Source organism: Echiichthys vipera, assembly GCF_963691815.1.
Source record: "Echiichthys vipera genome assembly, chromosome: 11".
NCBI lineage: Eukaryota > Metazoa > Chordata > Actinopteri > Perciformes > Trachinidae > Echiichthys > Echiichthys vipera.
Window position 1 is genome coordinate 13837834 of NC_139836.1, and position 12387 is coordinate 13850220.

Genomic DNA, 12387 nt, shown 5'->3' on the forward strand with positions numbered 1-12387 from the left:
CGGTGCCCCTCTGGGGTGTTGATGATGCTATCTGTTCAAATAAAAACAGCACTCAGGCGTAATGACGTCCTTGGGGAGCTGTTTGTTGAATCTATGGTTTAGTTGATTGGACTGAGCCCAGTGACAACCCAGTTCGTGTACACAGTGGATTTCCCCATTAAAAACACCAGTGCAGAACCAGAGCAAACAAAGTCATCTGAGATCATAATACGTAGGATGGGTCCTTAGTCTTTAGTGAAATGTCACAGTACAGTTTGCTCACCTGTACTTGATGAATGGCAACTGATGCCCACGCTAAATTAGCTGTTGCAACCTGGAAAAAGAAAGGGAAGATGAGCTCCAAAGAACAGCAGAGAAGTCCATCAAAATGATCACAAGTTTTCACACCATTACAAACTTTAAACAGTTCTTATCACATTTCCTCTTTTGTATATTACAACATAATTATCTGAAATATAATTATTATAATTATATAATTAATATAAGTCATAGAAGAGCCAGTAAATCTACAGATTCAGACTCACACCTGTAACACTGCTGCATCTAAATACTGTATTTAGTATAGTGTATTAAAATGAAAGCTGCACTAATAGATGTTTTTTAGGAGAAAGGGGTCAAATGACTCAGTGTAATGTGAAGGGGGTCGCTCTAAGTGACAAACCCACTGAGAATTATTCCATGACACTGTATTTCTCCTCAGCGCTACAGAGAGTTTTAAGGTCTTTCAGGTCATTGTTTTGGTTTTACAGCACGCAATTAAAAAAGGTCCCATATTATTAAAAGTGAGACTTGTCTTTTGTAGACCAGTCAGATTAGACTGGGCTTAAAGAAACAGGGGCTAAAACAAAGTGTTTCAGACAGAGAATACAGGTATATTCAGACATTAAAAACAATAAAGCATGTAAACATCTTCAGGTAGAGACCCAAAATAGTATAAACCTGAAAATTAGCATAATATGGGGCAAATACCGACACCGTTAGTAACTAGCCGGTGAAGGCAGTGGGACATTTACAATCTAAAGAGGCACATATTCCCCTCAGGAGTTAGTGTAGACCAACCAGAGCTACAGGAAAGGTAAAGCAATTAATACTGGACTGTTAGACTTGTCAGGTGGTCAAAGACACAACTTTAAATTAAAACTATTGTTGCTCTATGTCGGCTGGATGTGTAAGTAAGCAACTGTTTGCTAATATGTGAGGCACATCTCACCTTAACAGGTGTTATGTCAGTGTTGTGCTTGTGCTGGAGTCAGTTAAACATACTGTATTCTACTTCTTTATATTAAGGTTAGGTTTGTTTGTTTGTTTGTTTCTGTTTGTCAGCAGGATTACGGAAAAAACCCTGGCCCTATTTTCTTTGGACATAATATGTCCCCTTTAAGTACAGGATCTACGTAGATACTTCTTCCATGAGGTTTTGGACTTGTTCTGTTTATTATCTCCGACAGGTAGGTCATGTTTTCAGCTAAGTTTGTCTGTTTGTCTGTCAGCAGGATTACGTAAAACGATTTTCATGAAACTTGGTGTGAAAGGGTGTAGCATGGGCCAAGGAAGAACCCATAACTTTTTGGAGCAGATCCAAATCACTGTTAACCTTGCAAGATTGACCTTGGCGGATGTATGCACTAAATACACACAAATGCTAATATATAGGATGTCTGGCAATCATTGATATTTTAAATATGCTGTCAAGAGATGGTTTGGTCATGGAAATTTGATTCTGCAATGTGAATGTTCGAATTGTGTTCACTGTGACTTGCTTGAGCAACCTGTGTGTTAAGTCGTTTTCTAGCTCACTGCACTTTTATTTTACTGTCATTTTACCAGTTGCTAAGGAATATGGCATTAGCAACTGGTAGAAAATGCTTGGCGACAAAAATACAACATTATTAAGTATTTTCCACAATCAACTGAACCCCACAAATCTAATAAAGATCTTAAACAGATCCAGATTAAGGTGAATACCAGGCTAACTGTAGTTCTGTGAGCCTTGCTCCAGCCTCCCACTCTTGGAGTGTTTTGTCTGGGTCAGACTGACCTCCTGGTGGGTAAGGTTGAAGGGCTCCTTGCCCCACTGTCGATGCAGCTCCAGGATGGCAATGAGGTCCCCGATGGCAGTGATAATGGGGAGGCACAGGACAGAGTGAACATGGATCCCTGAGTCCTGCCCTGTGCCGTCGGGGAAGCGCTCGTCCTGCAGCACACAGATCAGTAAAGGTCATTATCACCTCAGGTTCACAGGAGTTTAACAGAGGTCAGATCATTGTTAGCCCCTCCGCAGAAAATTCACATGATTCAAATTGAAATTCGAAGCATATTTACATTTCTTTTTCTTTAGCTTGAAGGTGCTGCATGCATTGAACCAGGTTCATTAAAAAGAAAAAGATTTGTAATCAAACATCATAGCTATACAGCAAAATGTTAGATTCCTATGAAAGATAAAGCTCTACTGGTTGCGAGAAAACTGCCTCACCCCCATGACGTCCTCTACTAGCAGTGTTTTGTGAGTCTTGGCAACATGAGCGGCAATGGTTGTCCCAAATGCGATTGGGCCAGAGGGGATGAGGCTTGGAGGGCCATCCTTGGCCCCCGTTGGAGTGAACAAACATAAACTCTATTGAGAAGAAAAGACAAGAACAGAGAGGGAAACAGAAATGACGATAAATGTCAAATACCCGCACATAACTGCAATGATATATAAAACGTATTTAGAAAATGTCCTCTGGGCTTACATTGTTGCATTCTCCCAAGAAGTAAAGTGCAAATCCATCAGCTTTTGTTGCTGTGGAAATAAGAGACAAACAGGTCATACGTGTCCAGTAACAACAATTAGCTGTCAGTGTATGTCCGTGTTACATTCTTTCATTTAGATGTGTCCAACAATAAATGTCAGGTAAATCTGAGAGGAGAAGTGTAGTAAGGACACAACAGTCCAGTTACAAAGTAATAACAATCAATTAAGGATGTCCCACATAACAACAAGGACACTCTGACCGAGGGCTTGGACTGCCATCCAGTTCATCTCATTCCCAGTCCTCCTTTCCGGTCCCATTTCACACTCATATTTAGGTCATGTTTTATACAATGTGACAACAGGGAGATTGGTGGAGCATCAGTGAATACACAGATGATCAAGAAGTTAATGAGTAGTGTGGCTTGGGTGAAATAATACTTTGGTTTAATTTTTTTTGATAAAATGCAATCAGACAGTGCAGTCCTGGACATTCTGAAATTTGAGCTAAGTGAGGTATCGATCTTTTATAATGGAATTCTATTGCTAGGCAACAGCCATGGTCCTTGTTACCTTCCTGTCAGCTGATGTCGTTCACATACACTGCAACAGGAAATTAATAATCCGACACAAAATAGTGATTTAAAAAGGATTTCATTGGTTTAAAAAGGTTCTCCAGAGTGTATGTTATTCATGGCAGTGGTCTGCTATTCAGCACCGTAAAATGCTGTAATTAACCAATCAGAATGGAGTATTCTACAAAGCAGTGTAATATGATCCAGCCCTCTTGCTCTGACCTCTCTCTGTGAATTTCCAGCATGTGTATTTATAATGTTTAAAATAACAACACAGTAGTAAAGCCATGCTGTGTTCTTCACGTTATTTTGTATTGTAGAAAATGATACATATTGTTTGATCAGATAATTCAATTTTCTAGATTTTTTTTTTTTTTGATTTGCCAAAATCAATGAGAAGAAGAACTGGGATCTTACTTATTTTACATATTTATTATCTTCATTGTAGGTTCAGTTTGTGTCAGAAAAGTACATTAAGTGTCATGACACTTAATTGACATTACATTGACAAAACTCTCTACTCGGGTTATTAACAGTAGCAAATCCCACTCCTCCTCTTATAAACACATTTTCTTTAAATGGTATTTGTAGTATTCGATCCCAGTCTCATAGGGAGATGTTTGACTGTACCAGTTTGACGTGAACTGTAGCTGAGAGGCTCAATAAGCTGGATCGTGTCGACTTTTACCTGTTTTGATGATGTTGCACAACTCATAGAGCAGGAGTTTGTTGTCTCCTCCAGTGTCCAGGCGATGCTCCATGTAGCTGTTGAGTTCGTACACCACACCCTGCATATTTGTGTCCTGGTACTGCTGGACACAAGACACACAGAAATTGCAACTCCACACCTTTGCATAAACACTGAGATTGAATTTCAAAATTCAACAAGAGCTATGATAATGAAAAACACAACCTACAATGTGTACTGCACCTGGTCTAATGTTACTGCAGCAGCTAGCTACTAACTCAAATGGGAAGATTGATTTTTGTTTTTGTGAATGAAAGATGATTATCTTCCTGCCATTGATAAAGACACAGCCATTCATCCCAACACTACCCTCCACCCTATCGTTACATTCCCCTTTACTGCTACCTTCTAGCCCAGGGATCCCCCTGCAGTCCCAAGAGGAGGCGGCTGGAGCCCCACAGCTCTGATTATAGCCCTGGCAAGCTGTGCTACTGAGCTTCAGCTTAAAAGTGTGGTTATGTAACAGGCAGACCTCCTGCCTTGTACGGGGCCAGAGAGTCGTCTATTTCTGCGCCTGCAGAGAGGGTGAGGGCAGGACGGCAGGAAGAGTGGCGCACTAGAAAGCATCCCCCATGGGAAGCCTTCTATCCTCCCACATCCTGTTTGCACAGACGTATGGTTGACGCACTGAGGGGTTGAGTGGCCCTTGTTTTTTTTTTCTCTGTATGTGAAGTCCCTTCTACCCACCTCGGGGGGGACCTTTTGGGGATCTGACACCTGGCCTCCTAGAGGCATGATGATGTCAAATTGAGAAAGGTGTGAACATACTGTACATGGAGCACTGGGGAGCTAGTGTCTTATTACTCTTGTTAATAATCTATTTGATGCTGACCTGAACAGTCACAGAGTGAACAACTCCAATGTTTACATCACTACTGTGCACAGGTATGAATAAGTAAACTATTTCATGCCTTTTATATGAGACAAGTCAGAATGGAACTAGAAGTAAGCACAAGGACATACAAAACTGTTGTCAAAGAACATAGTTAATCTGCATCTTAATTAGGACATTTTTGCAGTTAGTGAAGGACAGTGTTGAGTTCCGTGCTGTCCTTGAATAAGTTCAGCCACAGTGTCCATACTTGAGTGAGAACTCAATTCAAGTCACAAAGTTTAGCCTTGGGGATGAAGGTGCAAAGTAATAATATAATAAAATATCTACAGTGTGTTATGATCTAAAGAGAAGCACCGTGTGCCTTGTCACTTGCTACATTTACACACAAAATAAAGCAATCAAAACCTACCCTGCTGACTTCTTTAGCTGATGTGTCATCTGTAATGAGAAAGATCACAATGTTAAAAATTACTTAATTAATCATTGTAGCTACTTCTACTTCTGCTGAATTTAACGATATGCTAACTTGAGGCGACACAACATAACTTTTGACGGACAAATAAAACCGCTTTCCTTCTACAAATGAAAACATTAATTCATAAGCAATAAAATGCATCATTGAAGTATTCAATATACTGCTGGAATTTACTAGTGAAATTTTGCCATTAGCTTACTTATAGACATTAGCTGGCTAATGTTAGCATACTTTGTTTGGATAGATGTTGCACGCTAATTGAGGATGTTAGACCTGAGGACTCTTCTACCTGTTGTTACACATTATTCTAACGTTCATTTACAATTTATTATCACTTGTGCCCACAGTGGCTTGGCTGTTGTTCGGCATAATACAAAGCTGAAACCTCTGGGTCTGAGAAATGAAGCCAATGTAGAAATGTCCAAAACAGAGCAAATCCCACAGAGCCCCATGATAAAATGCCCAACTTCAAAGCATATTATTATTTCCGACACTGAAAGTATTTGTAAACTTACAGCCTATACAGGAGGTGACCTGTTATAAATATATTAAGGCTTACAGTCTGCATAAATTAGGACCTGGCAACTGGGTAGTTGCTAGCTGCTTGTCTGCTCTGCTGCCATGAACACAGACTCCTCAGCTGTGGGCTTTGTCTGTAGGGTTGTTGCATGGATACTAAACTGACTCGACGCAGGTATTGGTGCATTTTGGGTAATTTTCCATCCAAATATCGAACAGCTTGCTTTGCATTTGATTAGACTAAAGGACCATTCAAAATGTACAGTTTTTTCAGTGAGTAAAATCCTAACATTAGAAACTCTATTATTTTATTGACATGTTAGCATTATTATTTTTCAACAGTCATAATAATAAAAAAAGGAGAGATAATAATCTTGGGCAGCACTGTTGATGCATATAAATTTCAGTCATCCGCGGACTTCTATCAGTGTCCGTTCGACCTGCTTCAGCTTCACTTTGCTCTTTCTCTCCCATTTTTGGATGAGGCAGAAGCAGGCGAAGTCAGGCACTGCCAAGATGGCGCCAGTCAGCGCGATTGGGTGGTGCCCAATTTTTAGCTTTTGAGAAACCTGTGAGTGACATAACAGAGTCCATATTTCATACAGTCAAAATACATACTGTAGTTTTGAATTAATTCATTAATTAATTAACTGGTTAGTGAATAGGATTAGATATAAGTGTAAAGAAGGAAGTTTGTGGATGTGACTGTCCGTGTAAAACTCTCTCCATTCTGCCCCTGCCAATGTACCTCTCAGTACTCAGCAAAAATACTTGCAACGCAAAGTCTGTCAAACTATGCACATGTAAAGGCAGTCAATGCTAAAGAAGGGCATACATGCACCATCAACTGTGTCTGCATTAAAGAGCTGAAAAGCAACACGGAAATGTTGAGAGGTTGGGTGGATACTCTGAACAAAGGCACAACACCACAAGAAGCAAGTACTGTAAGCAAAACCATATGTTGTCCTCATAACAGTAGTCAGGTGATCAGTAAATGCAAAAAAAATGCATTTTTTAAAACATTAATATACATTATGTATACATAATGGGTGAATAATTCATCTACTTTTGATACAGGGAGACATTTTCTTAAATTATGTTCCCTTTAAAACCAAATTAAGAGAGATATTAATCTAACTTGACAAGTTCAAAATCTTGTGGCCTCCAGTTCAAATTCCTGGTTTGATTTCAGGCTGTTGGAGAGACAGTAGACATATGACTATTGTCTTTGGACGTAGACACAAAAGTATGTGATAATAATGAATGCCTCAGCCAATCATAACAGTTTCTGGATTTATAGTCGGGAGTGGGTCTGGGAGTGCTACTTGGGATTAAAATAAAACTATTCACACAGCTACAAGCGGTTCTCCATTACACATGAGGTAAAAAGCACACAAGAACAGTTAATGTTGAGATCCCTTTTGTAACGTTTAATATGATGAAACCATGCAAAAAGCTGGGTAAATTCTACTGAAGTGCTGACTGAAGCTGGTCCCCTTTTAAAACAAACCCCATGTGAAGAAAGAAATTACTACCAGCTACATTGTTTGTTGTTTTAAACATTCCTCCACTATGCTATGAGTTTCCTAACTTAGCCATGAGAGCTATTTTAGAGTGAACCCCTGACCTGGCATGACGTCAATCAGAGGACGGAGAGCCACACTTGAAAAAGACTTCAAACCTCTTTGATAAAAGGAAAAATACAGACATAATCTTTTTATAATGACTTGTTGAGGCTAAGAATATTCTGACATGAACTTTTGACAGATACATTATGTACCTGTTAGAGAGTAGTCTACATTTATTATTTTCTACTAGAGAGCGGCTGTTGAAGAAAGGTCAAGAGGACTGACAGTTCAAAACCAGATCCAAAGCAGACAAAAACACAAATACCCGAGTTGATACCCAGGTGATGTAGCTGCAGAAACCGCAAACATATAACATGCTGTTTCTATAGAGTTACCCAAGAAGAATGATTTTGAATTACAGATGCAGTCCTTTTTGTTGGAGGAGCCACGTTGTAAAGTGTGGTCAGAGGGTGGAGGTTATCACTGCCATGCCTGTCTGCCGTAATGCGGCTGTTGGTTCTCACCAACACATCACTGCTACTTAACATTTCTGTAAGGTGTTGCAGTGCCAATGACTCAAGCAACACTGATACAGTGCATCATATGATTAAAGTAGTATGGTGATGATATGATCATATAATGATATCTTAAAAATAAAATTATGTTGTGCAAATGGGTATTACCCAAAAACCCTTCAAAATTAGCTACCTAAGTTCCGGTTTCACATATGAAAAGAGTCTAATGTAAAACAATCCACAGCATCGATCATCAGTTTCATTGTTTTATATCTGATTTTGCATATAATTGCCACACATCATATATGATTGTTAATATTTCAACCATAACACTCAGTCCCACATAAGAGTCTTCCCACTCTCAGAGTTAATCCCTCTGCCAAGAAAGTGTGGGTAACCCCCAATACAAGTCGCTCCTGGAAAAATGATTCGCTAGCCACTCCACTCTGTGGTTTCGCAGTTCCAATTACAGTCTGGCAAACAACCTCTGCCGGCATCTCATGTGTAGCAGTCCCAGTGGAACCACAGGGTGACCACTGAGCACCAAGTCCACACACTGAAAGGAGCCAAAAAGTAACAGTTGTAGTTCTTAAAATGCAGAATCTTCCTGTGTCTGGGAACCACAGAGATATGAAAGCAAGTGCCCTTTAAATCTGTTGTGCTAAACCTGTTGCCTGGTTGGACCAGTTCCAGCAGTTTCTTTAAAGTAAGCATGCAGAGCTGTGCACACACTCAGCAGGTGCAGGTCCTGCATGGCTCTCATATTACTCATTTTCCTAGAAACCACAAAATAGCTTAAATATACTGTATTGTGTGTTTGGCTATGCTCTTATTTCTTGCTGAAGAAAAGAAAAAAGGGTGAGAAAATGTGTGGACTGTACAGTTTTATGCAGCCAGCACATATAACATAAAATAGGCTCCAAAATATATAAAACAGACCAGTTGCCTGTCCAGTTTTGCAACAATAACACCTTTGTTTCATCAGGTGTGTGTCTCGGGATTCACCCTAATGATACAGCTACGCCTGGGGCCGAGAGGGAAGTTATGTGTACAGGTGTGTATATGTGTGTGTGTGTGTATGTGTGTATGTGTTGCATGTCTCCGTGTTATATCACTATACGATGTGGTCAACCATCAGCACGAGGGCAGAGACCAGTAGCCTATTCTAACGCCATCCCATATTTTCAGGGATCTGCTGTTGCTTTTAGTAAACACAGCAGAAGAGGGCTGACATGGCTTAGAAAATATACTGCCTGCTCACTGAGCACTGAACACTCAACACAACTGTCTAGCTACTCTTGAAAGCAGCAGAGACTGAACAGACCCCCTTCTAGTAATTTTTATCACTCCATTCTAACCGGAACCGGAACAACCTTGGTCTAAATGTTTGTCAGGTGTGCAGCACTGGGACATCCAGCTTTAAGTTGAAATATATCAGTTGTGGACATGTGCTACTCTGCCTTGTAAACCAAGGCTGGGTGGCTCCTTTGAAGATTTGGTTCATAAGGTCAGACTCAGCACGTACTGTACTGCCCCTCCTGATTCTGTTTATGCCTACAGTCTGACATAAAATGTTAAGAATAAAAACTGCAACATATTTTGTCAACAGCATGAAAGGCACAAATGCAGCCTTTTAAAATCGTCTTTCTGATGATTTCTGTAAACCACAGTCACAGAAGAGACACATTTGACCTAACTCTACGTATATCCGAGTACATACACACCAACACACACAGCCTGCATTTCACAAAAGCACAAAGGTCTCTGGTGAACTGTTTGATGACCCATGGTGAGAAATGATTCAGAGAAGCATCCAGAACATAATATTTGCAGCCCCAGACTTTCACAAGGGAAAATTCCCTCAGACAGCTGGGTCTAATGTGCATGATAACTTGATTTTCACTTTATCGATCTGCCGCCACAGATACACAGCCTCCCACAGGACGGTCAACTAACAATGACCCAGCGGTCAACATGTGTTGACCTAGTGGCCCTTAATGGAGGACATGCAGCTGGTAGTGGGAACTACCAAATACTACCATAAGGTGGTTTTCAGTATTTTGACAGGTCTGTCTGTCTGTCTGTGAGTGGACAGAATTTGTTATCGTGACAGCTTCATAACAGTGCAAGATACAGTCACAGAACTTTAAAGGTGTGTAGTTGAGATAAAAATGAAGGCTAAGTTCCGAGATGGGCATGAGCCGAGGAAGGGGTCTAGATAGAGGTCTCTAGTTTAGCATTTAATTCTAGCAAATCTAAATGTTCCCCAGCATTTTAAACAGCATCCACTGAGAGCAGTTTTGGGGGCATCCTCCTCCCTCCGGATGGAAAGCCCTGTAGGTGAGACACCGCTCTCATCACAGTGGCTGGGTGTGAGGTTCTGCTACACAAGCACATCTTTGTCTGCCAACCAAACACATCTGAGAAACAACATCAGCTGCTTAATAACTTGGCCCAACTCTTGCCCTCTGGTCGGTGCTGGGTGTATCAAAAAACGCCTTGTCATTTAATACCGAATACCTACAGAGTAAATCGCATTGGCATCAGTGAGCCAATAAGCATCCACCTTGTACCAAGATCTAATAATGCTGGTGATTGAGTGTCTAATGTTACACATTGGGCTCATGTGTGTGTGTGTGTGTGTGTGTGTGTGTGTGTGTGTGTGTGTTGTATTTGAGAGGCTTGACTACAGTGGTCCAATAGGTTTAAAGGAGCTGAAAAATAAAGGTTTAATATTGTTGTAATTTCTTTTTTTGTTAAAGTGTATTTTATAAAATAGGTATTGACAGTATTGAAGTCGAGGATCCTGTATATCCAACAATATCCAGCCCTACCCTCTGATGCCTGGGCCAGAAAGGAGTCTAGAGACTCACTCACACTTGTTCCACAAAGTTCTCCCTTACTAATCAGATGAGAAGGCCTACTGTATCTGTCATGGATATTCAGTTTATGAATAATGTTCTCATCATGAATACTGACTTTGTATTTGTTCATATTCGTGCTAAACTGATTAGCCAATTTATCATCAGAAACATTTGATAGAAAATATTCCAAATATCTTCCGTTTGCAGTCTCTCAGATGTGGGTGTCTGCTACTTTTCTGTGTTTTATAAATCTTTGTAAAAAAAGGATTGAATTAATTGAATATCTCGATTAAACAATTGGGCTGTTTGGACACAACAAGTCATCTAAAGCTGGGATCTGGTCTCCAGATCCAGAAATGGTAAATTTACACCATTTTCTGAAATTTAATTAATTTTATAAAATGAATATTAATGAATTAGTAAATTAAAAAATCAACATATAAATCAGCAATGAAAAGAAATTTTGACAGATTTAGGGAACGGGGAAATGAGAATGAGAATATGACTGAAACATTTCAGAGCTGGAAAGCTTTGCACAGTCTGACTAACAGACACAGAACATTCACAGTGTGTGTCTGTGTGTGTGTGTGTGTGTGTGTGTGTGTCTGTGTTTGTGTGTGTGTGTGTGTGTGTGTACAGATGAGTTTTGAGGGGCCTCTGGATGGGAGAAGTGGAGGGTTTGGGATTTATTTATTACCCAATGACAGCGCATGGTGTGAAGTAAATATTGCCAGTGGGAGATTGGGCAAGAGAGGTGTGATGGTCAAATGATGATGATGATATCACTGGTGATTCTAGGAAATCGTGTTTTGCTTGATGTGACAGGCAGAAGTAAGTGCGACGTGCTCTGTAACACACTGATATGACACACGGACACATCTGCCTTGAAAGCCTACGCAAAAAAGTAAAAAACAAGAGAAGAATACAAAAAATGTCATTCAGTTATCATCACAAGGCACAATCTGCAAACGCAAAAAAGTGTGCAAATTTGATTTTTTTTTTTTCTGGTATTACAGGCTCTAACACAACGTTTGCAGAGACACACACTCACACACACACTTGTGTGTACGTGTATAGACAAACTGATTTATGTAATCCAATGTAGCCCATCACATGATAAGTCAGAACGGGAGTAGCTGCAGGGACAGCTTCCAGGAAGAAGTGGTTATCTCAGTGACGATCACATGATGACAGGTCCTGCTGCTGCTGCACTCTTAAAAAATATAATAATATTAATAATATCAATCTGATCTCTAAAAGGTGACACTGGAAAATATGGACATAGAAATGCATCTTTAGAATATATTAGCTACTTTTATCAGTACAAATATATACAGGAGAGGTCATCTTCTTTAAAAACAAGTGGAGAAATGTGTCAAATAAATCTACAAGTCAGATTCCTGCCATAATCCGAAAACAGCGATTGTTCATCCTGTGAGATGAAAACAGTTAGACAGTGCCTGTCATTTGAGTGGATACAGGCACTGAGAGGCTTTGGAACAATGCCTAAGTGTCCGCTAGCAGTGGTCTAACAGAGGAAGTGGACTTGTGGAGTGA

At 40.1% G+C, this 12387-nt stretch overlaps 1 protein-coding gene across 4 annotated transcripts in view; it reads right to left on the reverse strand.

Moving 5' to 3' along the window:
* Positions 1-12387, reverse strand: part of pde10a (phosphodiesterase 10A) — a 59129-nt gene that overhangs the window by 12189 nt on the left and 34553 nt on the right. For 2 of the 4 annotated variants that reach the window (XM_083923130.1, XM_083923132.1), the window contains exons 3-8: positions 5299-5327; positions 3995-4115; positions 2733-2782; positions 2474-2614; positions 2039-2194; positions 263-313 (exon numbers count right to left, since the gene is read on the reverse strand). In XM_083923130.1, coding sequence (XP_083779256.1) covers positions 263-313; positions 2039-2194; positions 2474-2614; positions 2733-2782; positions 3995-4115; positions 5299-5327 — 548 coding nt within the window. Of the gene's footprint in view, positions 1-262; positions 314-2038; positions 2195-2473; positions 2615-2732; positions 2783-3994; positions 4119-5298; positions 5328-12387 lie in introns of all 4 variants that reach the window. The other 2 variants (XM_083923129.1, XM_083923131.1) reach the window with 1 other exon arrangement.